Here is a 20,544-nt window from a genome sequence, read left to right on the forward strand (position 1 = left end):
GCTAACGAAGCAAAAATCATTAAAAAAAATTATTCCTTGTGCTTTTCTACGTTTTTAGAAAGAATAATTTTGTAAAAATATTGCAAAGATTGCCTTGACAATTAATTATTAAATAATGAATACGGCTGTATGGGCTTGAACCCTTTGTCTGTCCTAATAATGGACGACGAAACCAAAAAAAAAAAATAACAAATGACGCAAACGTTAGAAATTTTAGGAAACAACTTTACCCTGTTACTTTTGTGTTGCTATGATGCGCGCTCATCTTAAAACACTCTCATAATTTTTCCATAACGCGCCTAAAGAAGTATAACTTCAAAATCACATTTGTCACACATCACAGATTGTCCATCTTAGCATATATAAATATGGGTAAGATAACATTTGCAAATGCTTGGTGTTTGTGGCTTTTGTCATGTTCCTGCTTTTCCATATTTTGCTATTTTTTTCCAGTTATAGTTACCATACAGCTCTTTATTTCACTAATTTAATTCTTAAGATTAAGTGTTTTTGCAGTTGCAAAGGCGGTTTATTTTATTTGCGTAATCTATGAAACATTACGCAAATAAAAGAAACCCATATTATAAAAAAGCAACTATCCGACTATTTATAAAGATTTCGTTCACGCTGGACATTATAAATATAGTAAAATTTTAATCCTTGGTAATAAAGGTTATTAATAATAAATACATAAGAGTGCCATGTCAAAACCATTTAGTTTTCTACAGAAATACCGATTGTGACTCATTGACACCTAAATTGTCTACGGAATAATTAAGATATAACGTAACTTCAAAGGTTGGACCTATTGGATAAAGGCAAGGGTCCAGCTTGTATGCTAGGCATAGCTGGAAAGATCATCTAAGGCCTGGGCTGGTGAAAAAAAGGATGAAAAGGAGAGCCTTTTCTAGACCTCTTCTAGGTACTAGGCACAAGAAAGGGGATGACTATAGTGGCTTGAATCCAAAACTGCCCATCAAATAAAGGATGGGCAGGTATTATCTCCAACATTATTCTCCTCTAGCTGTAAAAGCATGAACATGTTGCACTTTTCCGAGGATTTGTGAAGCTTCTTTGAAACTGCTTACAGCTTATACTGTCATTATGCTTTTTGTGGTGCACTTCAACTGTAAAAAATTTTCATTAGTGTAAACGAACTAAGACAGCAAGCTTATTGATAAACTAGCTGACCCGACAGACGTTGTTCTGTACATAATAAATATAGTACTGATTTTTTATGAATTTGTCAATAATATTTCATAACATCAAGAATTATTATTTCGTAAAATATGCTTCCAGATCTTTTTTTTATGGAATAGGAGGACAAACGAGCGTACGGGTCACCTGTTGTTAAGTGATCACCGCCGCCCACAATCTCTTGCAACACCAGAGGAATCACAGGAGCGTTGCCGGCCTTTAATGAAAATGATCTCTAATGAAATTGTTTCACAGCAGAAATGACAAACGTGCGTCAATAAATTCTCTCATAGAAAATATGCTTTAGTCTTTAGCTCTAATGGTTCCAGAGATATCGTGATGAGTGACTATATACGTGGAAATCTCTTATATATTTATATAGATTTAAAATTATTTTTTTTTATATTCAAAATAGGATATGATATTAGTTATTGAATGTCAAACACTACCCCACTCGAAAAAGTATGCCTCAGACCTGAGAAGAACGGGTGCAAGAAATTTATCGGGCTACTTTGTTCTTTTTTTCATAAAATGCTGGTTACAATGTAATGTCGTATGATAACATTTTTAATTAAATGCTATCAAACTTAGACAAAAAAAATGCAAATGGAAAATTAAATAATAAAGTAGGTACTATAAATTCGGCATAACATAAAACTACACAAAAATAAGTTAACAGACATCTAGTCACACAGACAAACCCAGACAAAAAAAACGTGTTCTTTGAATGATTTTAGGGTAATACCAACCATAAAGAGACGCGAGGTATCATTTAAAAAAAAATAATAATAACTGAGCTCAATAACTCAAAAACCGTCGATCTTTTACTCAACTTTTTATTGCATATCTTAAAGCTCATAGACTTAGGTCATTCCCATTTGCCATCGTCCCACCTATTCTGGGACACCCAGCATAAAGCCCCAAAATGGACATATTATACATATGCCAGACATCTTAATATTTATTACAATAAACATAGATATATATATATTAACATAAATGACTCGTTAATTCTTTTCATGCAAACCACTGAGTTATTAATACGAGTCATCAAATCCACGATATAGTTTCTGCAAAATATGTGCCTCGACAAGAACACATCGGTCACAAAGTATCATTAAAACGTTTTATTAATAAATGCAAAAACACAGATAGGCTAAGTAATAAAAAACATTATTACTGGATATACTTAACAATATTAACCATTTATTCTATCAATAGTGCCTGATTATTTCGTAGTATTCATCAAAAGCTTGCAATGAAAAGCATTCATGTGTTTGAGGAAAAATTAAATCATACTTACATATCTTATTACTTTGTAACACGAACTAATATAAGGAACTGCGATTAATAATTTATAATCAAAACAAAATAATAAAATTAGTTACGGATTCACGACATGTCTGCGCTATTGTGAAGCCCCAAAAACAATAAGTAGTACGGCAGCAACGGATAGGTCTATCAAAGTACGAATTCTAATGATCACGCACTACGATTACCGAACAAAGGTATGGTTTATTAGTGCCTCCAATAAGCGAATCTTAATTACAGGACGTTAAATATTTATTTCAATAGTTAATTTAAAAGTTTAAGGCTAAGATATTGTATAATAGACATGACTAATCGCATCGCATTCGATTCCATGCGCGTTTACATGAGGAAAAGTACCTTTTACTCTGTGACATTAGACAGCAGAGTCAAAAACAACATTAATGCTCCCCTACATGAAGTGTTGGGATAAGTAGTTACTACCCTAACTTATCTAAGCCGCCTTGACTTGCATGTTCCCATATGCCGATGGATAATTTTCGAATTAAGCGCCGCTAAATCCCAATTGTCAGATTTTGAACAACAAAAGAAAATTTCTCTTATTTTAAGCAACGAATTATATCTTTATTTCTGTGAGTATAGTGCCACGCTTACAAAAGCTATGGAGCACAACCAAATTGGGCAAATGCGCCCGCGATCTTACCACTCTCACCATGTGGGAACATGAGTATACATCTATCCCATATTTTGTCGATTCTGAAATCGACGTGGTATAGCGATTGAGCTGCTATGTTTCGTTCGGTATGTGCACCATACGAACGCTCATGCGAAAAGAAATCGGATGATGGAAGCCGGATCCAGTGCGTAAAGTACCATAGAAATAGTTCTACGACTACTTCGGACCGTGTTTTTACGGGTACCTACGGATCGGATTCGGATTGTACGTAGTGCGAATGCTTCATTAGGGTAAAAAAATGCCGAATTGCCTCGCGGTCGCTGTCTCAATACCTCAATATCAATCTCGCGATTTCTACATAGGTGTCGGTGCGAACAAGTAATTTCAGTTGCACCTGTATGCTCAGTTCAGTTGTTCATTCGTGTGTAAACGTTAAAGTGGCAGCTACAGTGTGATCACAAGTTTCACATAAAAAAAAGACAGAAATCCATTTTTACATTCCTTGCCTAAAAATTATCTGTTTTGCAAGTTTTTATGCCGCTTATCCCACAGGGCAGGAATATTGAAAATTAAATCTATTAGCGCCTCCTTTTACATTTAAAAAAAAAAAATACCAGACACGATAAGCCAAGTATTTTGTGAGTGTCGTATAAGCCGTGTTTTTAAACCGGAAGCTTTCATAATAAGTTAAAAAGAGAAAGATATAACCAAATAAAGAAATATAGCGATTACCCTTAATTTAAGCAAGACGAATATCATATATTGGAACCGGCTCAGTCGCTCCACAGACGCACATATTCTGTCAGTAACCGGGACCCGGTCGCCTCACAGACGAGAGGCTAAATGGTCGTATATGGAACATTTTGTCCCATTACACACTTCTTACCCGATATATTCAAAACGACAATACGAAGATCGGCCTAAGGTGTGATTTACTTTAAGTAAAAAAATATGAACTAACGAGTGCAAATAAATGTTTATTTATGAAATAAATTGTAATTTTGAATTAAATCCTTCTTTTTATTTCACAAAAAAATGAGAAATAAGCGGTTAACATCAATGTGTCCATATGACGTTAAATTTTCGCCCGTAAACCGACTTCCGACCGGATAGACAACCAAATTATTTTTTAATAAACTTTAGTCTCATTTTGGAAGGATAGCTCAAGTAGTTTAAAATAGAATTTAAATTACTTGAGCCAGCCAGTTAGTTCCTTTCAATTTCATTCAGAAAGATACATCCAAGTAATGATTGATACCATTTCTTATCTTATGAAACCGAGTATAGTATGCCAACAAGAATGAAGTACAATAAACAAACAAAATTGAGAGATGTGTTTTGACAGATCATAATTCATAGTTAACAGTTCGCACAGCCGGAACTTTTCATGATAAAAATTGCCAATGTGACGACAAAAGCGATAAACTCAAACTGATCACGACTCGATGTTATTATGCAAGCTAAAATCATGCCCCTTAGACCTTAGTGTCTTCAAAAATAGCTACTCACATTTGCATTATCAATGGGCATAGACTGTATGTGACGTAATATTTTACGATAACAATAATTAATGTGGAACTTTCATATTATGTAAACACAACAATAATGTCTAGGGATATGTTTATTCCTCAATGAATCATTGCTCTTTGTAAAACTTTTTAGTTTCCATAAAAAATTATACGGATTGAAACCTCAATTTGAAATGTAAAAGTAAGCGAAACAGTGCAAGATAGTAACATTACTTTGAAAAGATATGTTGGGAATTTTAATAAAAGGGATTTTTATGTTGTGGTCACATTAACACTACGCGACTAGTGATGTGCAGAAAGGCATACTGGTATCAAAACTGTGTTTTCTCTAAATGAACTCCAGAAACAACACCTAAAATGTATAGATGAAGTGACGATTTTGAGCCACTAAAACTTGAAAACGGCGGTACTGATTTGGTTATTTTTCATTTTGGAAATATTTATAAAAGTCCAAAGAAGGTTTAAAAGGTGAGAAATATGACAAAATTGTAAGAAAAATATTAAAAGTTTCTATTTTATTATTACCAAATGTTCGTCATAAATAAAGCACGGCAATACTTCAAGCCGGCCCACACTGTTACAGCTGTAAAAAAACATTGCTGTCATCTCTGGTCTGGCGCACCCCAATATCAGCTCAAACCATGAGATCACGCGCAACGCAGCTGCTCGAACTCTCGGGGACCCAGTACTCTGTGACGTCGCTTCATTGTGTCTTCTACCGCATTTATCACGGTGAGTGTTCCGAGAGCTGTTTGACCTGATTCCTGCCGCTGTATTCTTCCTTCGCACGACACGTTCCAAATTAGAGTATCATTCCCACCATCTTGATGTGTGGCGTTCCTCTAAAGTGCGGTTTTCAAGGAACTTTCTTCCACGTACACCAAGCTATGTAATGAGCTTCCTAGAGTGGTGTTTCCGAGTCGATACGACATGGGTAACTTCAAATAAAGCACGTCCACCTTCTTTAAAGGCCAGCAATGCTCCTGTGATTCCTCTGGTGTTGCAAGAGAGTGTGGGTGTCAGTGATCACTTAACACTAGGTAACCCGTAGGTTCCTTTGTTTTCTCCTCCATTTCCATAAAAAAATAGAGTAGAATTTACAGCAAACATTTGCCTTCATCTTATGGATATATTTAGAAATATATAATTATGATGTTTGATCAAGTAATTCTTAATAACCCAATATAAAAAATCAAACAAGTCCATGGCCTAGCTATTGTTTTTATGGTTTTTTCTCGGCGTGGCAACATAGACATTTGACGCCTTTCTTGGTTTATCGTTCCGTGGAATTAACACAAACCAAGTAAGAAGATAAATTAGCCGGCAGCCCTCATACTACACTAACGCCCTCTATTAATATAATTTGATTGCCAAAAGATCCTTGTCACGCTATACGAAGCATTACTAACAGAAGAATGTACACAAAAATGAAATTCGCGCTCCTAAAGATTTAGTGCTACTACTGTTTGACAGTAACTTTTACAGTTTTTATTGTTTCTTGTTATTCACATACAGTGTACTCCCGGTTCTCCGAGAAACGTTATGCAGGGCAGCGCCGAACTATCGAATTTGTCGGACTATGGAGTATTAAGCCTAAGATCCCCTTTAGTCCAGATTTTTTGACAAACGAGTACCTTGTTATCCGAGTAAATACAGATCCAATGATAAGATTTTATATTGTTATACTCTAAAGTTCAAATCATACTTCATTATGTATGTCAAACTTACTAAATTAAACAACACAATACAGAGATTACGAAAGGCTGCACTGCAACCACATTTAGTCAAGTTCGTACTAAGCAATAACAAGCAAAACAATACCAACGCGTAAGCACAATACTGGTTACCGCGTGCAAGTTATAACTTCTTCAATCAAGCATTATCTACTGTAGCGAAGACTGTCAAAAAATTCAATAATAATAGCCATGTCGGATTAGAAAGGGGCTGAACAAAACGGAGTTCCACTGTATTATGATATGTAGGCTTTACACCCTCGAATACAATTAGTACATTGTATAAGAAGGGGTAAACGGGTTTGTGGCTTTCCTAATGGTAATTTAAAAAACCATTAACCGGTAATATCAGAAGTAAAGAGATGAGTTGCCGCCCGTTTGAGATGGGAGTTCGGGTATAATTTTCAACCAACCAGCAAATGATTGCACAATATGGTTGTACATGGTTGTGGATTGCCAGACATCAACGTAGTTCAGCAATAGGATGGCGGGATTTCGGCAAACTTTCTAACGTGTTCAGAGACAAACGAGTGCCTTTAAATCTAAAGGGCTAAGGAAAGAGCTATGTTGAGGATTTCTCAACGCGATCACGTTCGGAACGCCGAAATCCGCAAGAGAACGGGACAAGCTGACATAGCAAATACCATAGCCTCTAGGAAGTGGAAGTGGGCGGGACATATTTGTCGTAGGTCCGATTAAAGATGGGGCTAAAAGTTGTTGGAGACCACGAAAGGGGTTCAGGTATGTTCGGAGACATCCAGCAAGATGGACGGACGATTTGGTGCGAGCGGCTGGGAAGGACTGGATGCGGAAAACTAAGGACCGCTCTCTGAGCACTCCCGTGACATATGCGGTAGAACATGTAGATAGATCCCACATCTGTATGCAAAGCCAAAAATTATGTCTGTCGGAGATGAATTGGGAAGGTAGCTGGTATGCGAAGCTGTCACTCAGAGGTGAGAACATCACTCCATATGAGGCCGAGTTTGCGCTTCAATAATTGCATTAAATTGGGTTCATAAAAGGCATTTGTTTTCTCAAAATTGATTCCTTTTGAATTCTTTTTGAAATCATTTCTAATACTACTACCGCTTCGAAAACAAATGCCACTCTGAGGAAGAAGAAGAGGCACTGTTTTCAATAAAAAATTTAAAACACTACAAACCAATGTATAGCACAATAGTCAAATCAAATCAAATCAAAATCAGTTTATTCAAGTAGGTCACGAAAATGACACTTATGAATGTCAAAAAAAATACAATATTTTTCTTATAGAATCTACCGCTACTTCGTAAAGGGTTGAGCTAATGAGAAGAAGTAGCAAGAAACTCATTGCCAATTACAATATAATATGTGAAATGTAAAATGTAAAATGATGCAACAAACACACTCAAACGTCAAATAGTCAATGTCTTACACGAGTAAGTCAAAAAAAAATTGTATATTAATACAAAAGTTATTGAGTACAGTAGCTGCATCATCCACATACACCATAGTGGCGTAACAGTTAGATTCTTATATGCTACTCACCTGCAATAACTTTTACCAATATTGTAAATTCATTAAAAATGAAAATTCTAATGACTATTTAAAATTACTTCTTTTAAGCGAATTAGTTTTAAATAGTCACTGTGCGAAATTCATTTAGTCACAGTAGACATATGTATTGTCTACTGTGATATAGATGATTAAAGATAATTTAAACGTGAGTTAACCTTAAAACACTTATGGGATTGAAAAGCTGACAGTTTTTGTCAATAAAGTTGAGGTTTGAGGATGAAGGTCGGTTTTCTCTTTAGAATCTATTTACTAAGGTTTCTGAACATCGTTAAGTAAGTTATCAATAATATATGTAATATGAATGTGATTTTAATAAATAGGAAATATTGTAACATTAATATTACAATAAATACTATGTGCAGTGATTGTTTGACGTTGCATTTAGTTGCCTCATTATTGCAATCTTTCTAATCATTTCAAACGTCAATCTTATTTGAGATACTTCATAACTTGTGATGTACGTCAATCGACGATCAAACGAAGACGTAAACATGTTGAGCAGGAAAATCAAAATCCTCATGTCCAAAAACATTCAACATGTACTGTAAGAAATGGTGGGATATATAAAAGACGACATAATGACCTCAAATCAAAAATTAATCGCAGGATGTGTATCTGGTGTTGTGACCAGATTTTTAACACAACCACTCGATGTAATTAAGATACGAACTCAATTACAAAGAAAGACGAGCAGACGTAAGCACCGCTCCGTTTACGAAACGTCGAAAAAAGTATTTCATGAAGAAGGCATTACAGCGTTTTGGCACGGTCACAATCTAGGGCAGGTAAATATTAATCTAAACACGTTTATAACATATGTAATAATATTAATAAAAGCCTTTATTTACAATCCTTATTTAGGTTTAAACTTAGTATCCCGTAGCACGAATTATGGGGTAAAAAATAATTTAGTTGATAGAGCTTTAGTACACGATTATAATGATACCACTCTTATTACAATATTTTTGACATCCAAATTCGTGCTACAGGATATTTATTTACGTGATGTACCTGTTTTAGATTAGAATTTTTTTTCGTTATTTTACTGAAAACAGTGCATTACCTTGTAATAAGAGTGGCGTCATTATAATCGTGGACTAAAGCTCTATCAAATACAATATTTTTTACATCCAAATTCGTGCTACGGGATAATAAATCCAACCCCTTATTTATGTACAATGATTGCTTACCTAACTAATATAATCTAACCTATTATTTAAATTCTATTTATATTATATTTTAATTTTCATTTGTAGGTAGTTACTATTTACATCGGTAATTATTGGATGTCATGCCTTTCGGGATAGGCCTCCACCAAACTTTTCCATAGTGAGCGGTCTCTCGCTTTTCTCGACCAGGTTGCACCTACTACTTTTTTATGTCATCTTCCCATCTAAGATGTGGTCTGCCTTTTTTCCTTTTATGTTATCCAGGATACCATTCAGTAATATTTGTTGACAATTTGTCTTTTTTGTCCCTGATCATGTCCTGGCCTGTCCATTTCGATTTGAGCTTTTTAATATAATATTTGATATCAGTTATTTTTGTTTGTTCTCGTATGGATTCATGTCGTATTCTGTCCTGTATTTTTATATACTGCTTCTTATATATCAGAGGAGATAAAAGGGTTGGTGGCTCATCGGTTTTGATTTACGGATATAATCAATAACAGAGATATTAAAGATGAGTTTAAAGTAATAGTTCACATCAAACATTGTATTTTGTGAAATATAAATTTTATCTATACTATATACTTATCTGTATTTAGAAACATTTTGGAACAAGAATACAATTAAACGTTATTGAAAAAAATATATAACATATATTGCAGTGTTCATGTGTATGTTTTTTTCTTGTATAAGTGACCATACCCTGCATAGTTTAGATTTACAGTAGAACCTAATAGGAATTACAGTTTAGGGAGCCTTATGATAAAAATGTTTTTATTGAAGTAGGCGTTACCTTGCGGGAATACATAATTATTCAAATGATTTGAGTTTTCTTTAGTGTTTATCCGCCAATATTCGTCTTTAAGCAATTCGACACGTGTTTCGTCTCTACACGAGGCATCCTCAGGACGTGTTGTCTCGGCAAAATCTGGCGCGAGACATAGTATTGAGTCTCGTCAAATCATTTGTATAGCTTTATGATAACTTATTTACTCTCACAAAGTATTTTTATTTTTTATGTAATATCAAAAGTTATAGCTCCAAAATTCATCACGCTTCTTAGAAGTATGACATCCTTAGTTTTTTCTTTATTTGCTATTAAACTTTGTGTCAATTGTTTTTAAGAGGTGCAATATAGAATAATCTATTAAAGTTATTTTTATCATCTTGCTTTACCTGTTTACTAGTGTAACCAATGGATGATGTGTGGTCTGTACGTTGCATTAGTGTAAACAAAAAATAACCATCTAGAATAAGAACATATTATGGGAACATTATATTTTAATATCTAATTACTTCAGTGGCTTAGCTTCATATTTGGTTAATACTTAACCAATCCTTTTTTAAGATATTTACAGAATTATTCTTCCTGCTGTTAATTGGCACCAGCTTCTTAAAACAGAGTAACATGTTCAGAATCTATAATAACACAATGCGAGCTAAGCCTAGTATACCGCGGGAGAATCCCGATCACATGGCATTGCCCCGTTTTTGAAGCTTTTTTTTATGAAATAAGGGACGAGACAAGCAGGACGTTCAGCTAATGGTAATTGATTCGCCCTGTCCATAAAAATGCCGTGCCGCTCAGGATTCTTGACCCCAAAAATTCTGAGTGGCACTACAACTGCGCTCGTCACCTTAACTTAAAATTGAATATCTTATGTACCAATAATTACTTAGGCATCCACATTGTTTGAAAATTTATTCATTTACAAATTGTTTAAGGTTCACTCGATACTGTCTGCGAGTTGCCAGTTTTATGTCTATGAAGTGCTGAGTCAGTACGCGTTTAGTTTCTCTATCAACCCAAAATATCAGTAAGTAGATCCCGTCTCCTTAACTATGTTTTTATGGATAAGGAGGACCAAAGACCGAACGGGTTACCTGATGTAGAATAATCACCGCCCCCACATTCTTCTGCAACATCAGAAGAATTACAAGACCGTTGTCAACCTTTTACAAAGGTGTACCTACGCGCTTTTTTTGGAGGCTCCCATGCTGTATCGTCCTGGAAACAGCACACAAGAAAACTCAATCCATAGTTCAGTAGTACTCGGAAGAAAATTCTTTGGAAATTTGCAATGTAGAGGAATGCGAGATATCCAGATAGTTATAATGATATTCTAATTTGTAGCGTGTCATGCGAAGGTGGAATTCGGCGTCAGGAATCAGGTCCAACAGATCTTTGGAACAGTTCCGAACAGTTGTTTCCGGGACGATACGACATGGGTACCTTCAAAAAAAGCGCGTACACCTTCCTTAAAGGCCGGCAACGCTCTTGTGATTCCTCTGGTGTTGCAAGAGAAGTGATCACTTAACACCAGGTGACCCGTACGCTCGTTTGTCCTCCTATTCCATAAAAAAAAATTGTTAAACATTGAGCGTCCACAAATACTTATAAAATAATTTAAAATATAATAATAATAGCTAATATTAATTATATTATAGCTTTTACTATACAGAAGGAATCTGCTATGTAGCTTGATGTTAAGTAATCAGGGAAAATTATAACAAATAAAATATTTTTACTGTTCTTATTAATATATTTCTGAAATTTTATTTTATTATCTTTTTAAAAATCGTCACCGTTTAGCTAAAAGTAGTTATTCTCAGCTATATATAACACGAGACACAATCAATTGCTGGTTTCTAATTATAGCAGGAGTTATAAAATTTTATTTAAAAAAGTAACTGGCTTTTATTCACCTAAAAATGCACATTCATTTACAAAAAATAATTCTTTGATAAAAAGGATAAAATTCACTGTCATCAGCGCCATCTACCCGGCACTAACGTAACTACGTTCGTCGGAGTCATGTCGTTATTTATAACTGTGCAAGAATCTCATTTCAATTGAGCTAACGGTTAGTATGTGTAACATTTTTTTTTATTACAAAATGGCAATGCACTATATCTTATTCAATGCTGCTGATTATCTAAATATTAATCGATCAGATAGCGTAGTAATACAGTGCGAATAATCAAGTTCATAATAAAGATTTCTTGTGCCGTTTCTTCTCTTTTAGAGTGCGATTTGTTTCCGTAGCGGTGGCAGTGATTATAATGACATTAAAAAAAATTTGAAGGAATTGATCTCAAAATTAATGAGTATTATCACTTTACTATTATTGCCTATCAAAATTAGTTCGTATAACTGATTTTCAGTTAAACTTCAATTTATATTTTCAACTAACTGACCCGACCCTGTTTTGTCAATAGAAAAAAAAAATTTGTAAGTTTTCCGATACCTCCAAGAAATATCGTTCTATATCAATGTATTCAAAAACTTGAGAAATAGAACTTAGTACATACTAAAACCTTCATCGAGAACCACGCTATCAATCGGTGAAAACAGCATAAAAATCAGTGTTTATGAATTAGTTTATGAATTTATCGTGAACAGACAGACAGACGCCGTGGAGTACATTTTTTTTAACATCTAGTGATGTATATATTCGATGGTTTCGGCGATGATTGCTTCTAAAACTTGTGAGGCGTTAAGTTCTTGCTCGCCCACGTAATACGGTATCAATTGAATGAGATAAATGAATTTTTCGAATTCATATTCAAATTCAAATATTTTTATTTAAAATAGGATGTGACATCACTTATTGAAAGTCAAAAAAACTACTAATAATACCGATAAGCGACGAAATCGAATATATAATTGCGTAGCTGTCACATAATAACTGCATTAGAAAATAGAACACATTTATATGGTATTTATTTTGTATTTTTTCACAGAAATATACTTGATTTCTCATGTGGCCTATGTGCTGGATGTTGTACTGCTACATTGGTATCACCAATCGAAGTAATAAGGGTCAGACAAATGTTGGTGAAAGAACAGTACCGTGGACTTCTCAATGGAGCGCGGGCGGTATACATGTCTGGAGGGATATTTGCTTTTTACGAAGGCTTATCAGCATCAGTATTAATGGTATATCAAACACATGTTTAAATTTACAGTTTATTAGATATTTCTTTTATTAGATATTAATAGGGAATTGAATGATGTATTATTAGTATCAAAAAGGTACCGTAGTCAGAGATCCAGCTCTCTGTGAACGCCTGGATCACTTGGCGTTTCGTAGAGACGTCGCTTCATCGTGCCACTTCGTCCGCATTTATCACGGGGACTGATCCGAAGATCTGTTTCACCTGATTCATGCCCCCGAATTCTATCCACATTTAGCATATCATCCCCACCATCTTGATGTGTGTCGTTCCTCCAAAGTGCGGTTTTCAAGGGACTTTCTTCCACGTACAACAAAGCTGTGGAATGAGCTTCCTCGAGTGGTAGTCCGGGACGATACGGCTTTGGTACCTTCGAAAAAGCGCGTAGACCTTCCTTAAGGCCGGCAACACTCCTGTGGTTCCTCTGGTATTGTAAGAAAATGTGGGTTGCAGTGATCACTTAACACCAGGTTGTTTGCTCGTTTGTCCTCCTTTCCCATAAAAAAGTATCATATTTTTTTAGTTGGGCCCGCAAGTTGGTATAACTTTTGCTGTCTATGGTTTCATTCAACCTGTAATAATAAATTACCTGCGGAAAGCAGGTGAAGTGGAAACACATTCAAGAATACAAGCAGAACACCTGTTAGTGGCCAGTACATTTGCTGCTTTGATTTCTGGGTTTGTAGCCAAAGTAACGATGTACCCTTTTGATTTGGCTAAAAGAAGACTGCAAATCGCTGTTAGTATATTTTCTTATATAAAATATTTCGATAATTTTCTAATATGGTATTATTTTTACCAGCTACTTTTTTGACCACAAAGGCGCCTATTTCTGCCGTGAAGCAGTAATGTGTAAACGTTACTGTGTATAGATCTGATGGGCTCCGTAGCTAGTGAAATTACTGAGCAAATGAGACTTAACATTTTATGTCTCAAGGTGACGAGCGCAATAATTATTGTAGTGTCGCTCAGAATTTTAAAGTTGAACTGCATCAGCTGCAGAATCAGCTGAACGCCCTGCTCAACGCTCCTTGAACAAGTTTAGCTGCGAGAATGTTCTCATTTAACAACGTGACACCGTTCAGACTGTGACTAAGCTTAATTAACTGCGTATGCTTTTGCCACTCGCCAGGAGTTGTTTTAACATTGCAAACCGTTCAACTTCTTCAGGTGACTCTAAATTACTGGAGGTCAGCGGTCAGTTTTTTAAAACTCCTCCTTGTCCATGGCTCCTTGGAATAGTTCTTGGACTGTCTTGATGCCAGTCTCTTTTGTTTCTGAGTCAAGACTTCTTTCTTCTTTCAACACCTCTTTTTCCAGCAATTTTCCCCATCAAAAAACTTAGCAAGACGTTTGTATTCAGCGGGTCTATATCTCTCTTTACCTAGTCATTTACATTAGTAGTTAATATATTTTGTCCTAATAGTTCTCTTATTTCTGATTTTATTCGCTTCCGTAAGGTATTATTAATTCTTCATTCGTACTTTGAATCGGTTTCTTTTAATTAGTGGTATAATTGCTGACAACGTGTCATATTTTCTATTGAAGAAAGAAGAATGAAAGAAAAACATTATAAACACACAAATAACAAAAATGAAACAACTTAAATTATAAAAACGAGTGGTGTTTAAAAGAGGAGCCACTCAGTGTGTTTGTACTCCAACACAAATGTGTTGTAACGCTGATCTTCTGTTGCCCCCGCGTGATACATGACTTCGAGGGGAACACGTTGCTCTAATAAAATTTATTGCTATACTTGCATTATCAAATAGGTCGTTGAATTATTTCAATGTAATGATCTTTTTTGCCAGGGCTACCCTACATCGCTTTGGTAACGAGAAATGCAGCTACATAATATCGAATCTTCGCCTTCACCTTCCTGTCGCTCCCGATGACGCAACAACTTACACGCGTGACCGAAACAAGCTCTAAACAACTTTAACACTTTGATAGTCGAAATTTGATAAAGGTCAAAACAAATTGCTTTTGAGTCACGTCCGGTTTTATGGCGATCAGCATTTGTAACAGATGGTCGATTGCAATCCCATCAATTTAATTTCGCATTGTGTCAGTTTCTGCAAGGTACCTGAATCGTTGACGAAGCATTTTATAAGATGTGTTAAACATTTAAATATGAAATTTCATTTGTACTTCAGATATTTAACAAGAATCAAAAAATTTGAGCTGCAAAAATAACTGAACTGTAATAAAATTTAAGTTGGTACATAAGTGGTTGTCAATTGTATGATAAAAAATAACTATTCAATATACCCGATATGCCTCTTGATGAATGCAAGAGCATGTCTTAGAACACCATTTGTAGCTTTAGACAAAGATTCAATGTTGTTGAAATGATAAAAGAATGAGTCTTTTGATTCTTGTACGGTGTTGCATCGAGATTCATAAAATCGACCCTTGAGAAAACCTCATTTGAGAAATTCCATCGTTGTTAAAAAGGCATAAAGGCATAAAAGGCATTTATTTTCTCAAAATTGATTCCTTTAGAATTCTTTTTGATGTCATTTCTTATACTACTAGATACTACTACCGCTTCGGAAACAACTGGCGCTCTGAGAGAGAAGAAGCGGCGCAAGAAACTCTCCCAGCATTCTTTTTTTTTGCGCTCTTTTCAATAAAAATATACAATATTGTACAGTCGCTATAATCACAATCTAGTCCCAGGCTGTCCGATCATTTAGATATTCAGCAGTGGAGTAATAGGATTTACGACAGAGCCATTTTTTTATAAAACATTTAAATTTATTTATAGATAATGCCTGAACAGTGGCTGGGACTTTATTGTAGAAGTGTATACATTTACCCTTAAAGCTATTATGTATCTTATGAAGCCTACTAGAATTAGTTACAAGCAATCCCTTATTTCTAGTGTTATAATAATGAAAATCACTAGGCGTTATATCAGGTCAACAAGGTGGTCAATTAAAAAGACCGTAAGTCTATATTGTCATTATTGAATAGAATATGTTTTAATAGATCGTGCTAAAACTAACGAGCCAGAGAACGATGGATAAGAGCTTGAATAAGTCAATCTTCTCTGTAACACTTGTACTTATTGTTCTTCTGTACCTTTACTACCGTTGATTACCGATATGAGACACACCGGTCTTATAAAAATCAAGCCAACTGGAAGCTAACATCGAAAATGCTGGAAATCCTTTTCACATAATTTTAATTGAGAGCTCCGCGAAACACACATTAGATTTTTGTATATAGCCACAAAAACTATATTTTAATAAAAATTATTAATTGCCGTTTATCATTAATAAAGGAGACAAGTTTCGACTGAGCAGAACGGTTACATCTATTTCTGACAATAAATTAAGTTGTACTACATGAAGCACAAAGTTGTATTTCTCTTTGGTCCAACTATAGGATATAATAATATCAAAGATCGACGTTAAGAACCACCAAATGCAAAAAAAACAGACGTAGTAGGAATGGCTGGTAAATTATTAACCCGTATACTCATGATATTACCGAAATTTATTGGGTAGACTAGATGGGGTAATTAGAGATATTATACGCATTGAAAAGACCTCCAAATATGGAAGGCTTCAGGCCCATGAAGCTTAACAAAGATTTGGATAATATCTAACAATATATTTATAATAATAATATTAAGAAAGTTCTTGCAAATTGACGAACCCGACATTCCACACAACACATAAATTTAACACACCACACGCTGCATTTACTTGGTTTTAACCCGTAAATGGCAAACCAGCGAGAGGCCAAGAAGAATTATCAAATATAAAAGAAATAATACGATAAATACCTTATAAAAACACAACTAATATGAAAATATGTAAACCTGAAGATTAAAAGGCTTATGATATTATTATTATATAGAATATCTTTTGAGCAACAACATTAAAATAAAATTTTGCCTTATACTATACAGCTACGTGGCAATAACGACAGTAAAATACTAAATACAATAGATAATTAAAAGCCAAGAGTGCAAAATGACCAACGAGCAGTCTAATATATTGAAGTCAATCCAAGTTTGTACTTGTTGAAACTCTGCTAACATTAGGTATGTAATTTAATGCAACATTCAAACACCCGTAACACACAAGAAGTAGTATTATGTAATAAAAGTGGGAAAAACACCAGGAACTTCGATCTAGATTACAGTGATGTAAACACCAAGTCAAGTTACTTCTATGGCCACGTCGTAAAAGCGTCGATACATAATAACCCTTGAATCCAACCCGAATGAAAGGTTTGCATTTTGCGTTCTTTTATGTCGCTTTTTATGATAATTTCTCGATAAATAGTCACAATTACATCGTAGTGATAAAAATAAATTTTGTTATTTCCCGATTAAATGAAGCCCCGACTTTTTATGTCGTAGAAGGTATAAAGGCCCACTCACTGCTTTGGTTTGATCATACAAATCACAAATACTGACATACTTTTATTTCTGACCATATTTCTCTTAACACCTTTAAATCTAGTATATGCATAATATTTCGTCGAAACGTCTTCTGCCTGAGCATTATTTTTAAGGTATTGTCTGCCATTAACACAAAAAATATCTTATTAGATTTGCGCCATTTTGATTTATGTTGTGCTTAAAAGCCAGCTAAAAGCTATCAAAGGCAAAGATAGTGCGTTTTTTAGAGATGAATAATCTGCACTGAAACAGTAAAATAACTAAGTGATTACGGTTCATTACACCAAACACAGCGAGGTACAAACCAACATACTTATAATTCAGTTTTTCAAGAATCCTGAGTGGCACTGCATTGTAATGGTTAGGGCGTATCAATTACCATCAACTCAACCTCCTACTCGTCTCGTCCCTTATTTTCATAAAAAAACGAATGTTGCGACCGCTAGATTAGTGTACTTCAGTTATTTAAGTATAACACATAGAAAAAAACCTTTAGATACATGGGACACACTAAAAGTTTTGCACTTCTAGCTAACCTTCTTAGTAATAAAAAAAAACAATTGGCTGGAAATAATTCAAATTTGAGAGAGGTCGGGTATCTTTACATGACGAATTTCGTGAAGGGCGGCCCTCAACCGCCGTCAACGAAAATAATCTGGCTACTGTTAAGCGGCTAATTGAAGATAACCCACGGATTACCAATGAGACAATTCGAGGACTATTGGGGATTGGTATGAGCAAAATTCAGAAAATTTTACACAAAGAATTGAAAGTTCAGAAACTTTGTTGTCGTTGGATCCCTCATGAACTGACAGCGGAGCAGAAGCGGGCACGCGTGGAATGGTGCTCACAGTAGTACGACCACAGACATTCTAATGCTGTTTATGGCATTGTCACAGGAGACGAAACGTGGATTTTTGGGTGTTTGAAAATGAGATCAGGCCAACAATAGTGAGGCAGGTGAGGAACGTTGGTATAAAAATCTACACAATTCCACTTGAAGATCAAAAGAGTGTTAATGCCGAGTGGTATTCTACCATACGTTTACCCAGGGTGTTAAAAAAAGTTCGCGAAAGACAAACCAAAAAGCCGCGTTCTCCTACATCATGACAATACTTCTTCCCACACGGCCAACAAAACTAAGTCATTTTAAGCTTACGAAAAAGTACAACTCGTCACCCATCCTGCACATAGCCCCGACCTAGCACCCAGTATTTTCCTATAAATCAAAGATTTGATGAGAGGTTTCACTTTTACCAATTCCGAAGAGGCAGTGATAGCGTTCAATCAGCACGTAGAAAACATGCCTTCAGATCTGAGGTCCTTCTGTTTTAAAAAATGGTTCGATCGCATGTTTTAAATGTAAAGGAGAGTATTGTGAAAAGCAATAAACATGATATTTGGGTTATAACATGTTCTTTTTTTAACAACTTACAAATGTATAGGAATAAACCACTTAAAAGTGTAGTCGGGCTAAGCTATTGCAATTTAGTTATATCTCACATAATATTTTATTTGCAGAGCCATAGAGAAGAAAACAAATACTTCACACCCACGACATCAAGAAATTTGGTCAAATGTGTTAATTTGGTGCAATGCATTACTGATACTGTAAAAGCAGAGGGCTTCCTGGGATTATACCGGGGTCTTAAAGTAACTATTTACAAAGCAGTCTCTCAAAACTTAATAACATTTACAACCTATGAAATGACTTGTTATTGCATAAGAGAATTCAAAAAAAGATAGGTTAATATGTAAGCAGCTGCCACTTAATTTTATTAAACTAAATTATTTAATTCATCTGTTATTAACTAATAAAGTGTTGCCAAGTTTAAGTATGTTTTATTTATGCTTAGGCATTATCGATTAAAATCTTAATTTCCTAAACAGTTTGTTATTTTTAAGTGATAACCCTCTCTTTCTCTCTCTCTCTCTCTCTATCCTCTCTAGTTCTGGGATTAAGTATACAAATTTAATTAGTACCAAAATAAATGGAGGATGCGGGATTGATCCGTAAATGGACTTGAAAATTTTTGAACACAAGCTACTCATGAACGTAATGTTCATGAGTAGCTTGTGTTCAAAAATGTAGCGTAGTTCTTCTGAAGCTAAAATAATATTTTGTGTGACCAAAAGTGCTATTGCATTACTCGAGAATTTTCATCTGTCTTTGTATTGTAATTATTTAAATATTTACACACCTTTTACCTATATTTAATACGATATACAAACTTAAGCATATAAACATCCATATTCATTTTATAAATAACTAACTGACCCAGCAAACGTTGTATTGCCATATAAAGAAATAAATAAAAAAATCCATTGCCATCTCGCAACCCTATTGCGGATCGTGGATGTAACAGAATAATATAAAAATTGCGATAGAAAAATAGGTAGACGGGTGAAAATTTGAATATGTATGTTTTTTTTAAAGTTGTATCATAAAAAAATAAAAATGAATAATTTATCTAAAAATTAAAAAAAAAACATTTCGGGGTGGACTACCCTTAACATTTAGGGGGATGAAAAATATGTCCGATTCTCAGACCTACCCATTTCGGAGGAGTAACGCGACACGAGAATTTTATATATTAGATGTACCTACCGGGATTCGAAACCGGGATCTCTAGTTGAGTAGAAAGGATCACTAACTGGGTATACAAGTAAAAAAAAATTAACAATATATTTTACAATACTATGATTACATAAAATTAAAAGTAAAAAATACTTATAATATTTGTATCCCACTAGGCTCTAACTAACAACCGTTCATTTTAAATAGCTTTCAAACATTTCGATGTCAGTATTTAACAATAGCTTTGATGCAAAGAAAAACATTGAAGTTTGAATATTTAGTTAACTCGGAGTTATTATTCAAATTATTTATAGAACGCGCGAGCAAACCTAAAAAATACAATATATTATTTAAATCAACGCCATACTAAGACTTCCGCCACTGTTACGCATTGGAACAGTGACGCAACTATGGAATAAGTAGTTCATTACGTATAATCTATGCGTATAAGATATT

The 20,544-nt window shown here is 34.7% G+C and overlaps 1 protein-coding gene across 1 annotated transcript; it reads left to right on the forward strand.

Annotated features, from left to right (window-relative positions):
• Positions 1 to 8,444: 8,444 nt before the first annotated feature.
• Positions 8,445 to 19,345, forward strand: LOC126979077 (mitochondrial thiamine pyrophosphate carrier-like). The gene is made up of 5 exons (XM_050828283.1): positions 8,445 to 8,749; positions 10,859 to 10,950; positions 12,878 to 13,073; positions 13,614 to 13,829; positions 19,032 to 19,345. The coding sequence occupies exons 1-5, from the start codon at positions 8,516 to 8,518 to the stop codon at positions 19,254 to 19,256; spliced, it is 963 nt and encodes a 320-aa protein (XP_050684240.1). The 5' UTR covers positions 8,445 to 8,515; the 3' UTR covers positions 19,257 to 19,345.
• Positions 19,346 to 20,544: the final 1,199 nt, after the last annotated feature.

The sequence above is a fragment of the Leptidea sinapis genome, chromosome Z, assembly GCF_905404315.1.
Source record: "Leptidea sinapis chromosome Z, ilLepSina1.1, whole genome shotgun sequence".
NCBI classification, from domain to species: Eukaryota; Metazoa; Arthropoda; class Insecta; order Lepidoptera; family Pieridae; genus Leptidea; species Leptidea sinapis.

Excerpts from the sequence above, each read along its gene's own strand:
- LOC126979077 (XM_050828283.1), top strand. The coding sequence starts at position 8,516 with ATGGTGGGATATATAAAAGACGACATAATGACCTCAAATCAAAAATTA. Across the intron at positions 10,951-12,877 it reads TCTATCAACCCAAAATATCA|AAATATACTTGATTTCTCAT; the intron begins GTAAGTAGATCC and ends ATTTTTTCACAG. Across the intron at positions 13,830-19,031 it reads AAAGAAGACTGCAAATCGCT|AGCCATAGAGAAGAAAACAA; the intron begins GTTAGTATATTT and ends TTTTATTTGCAG.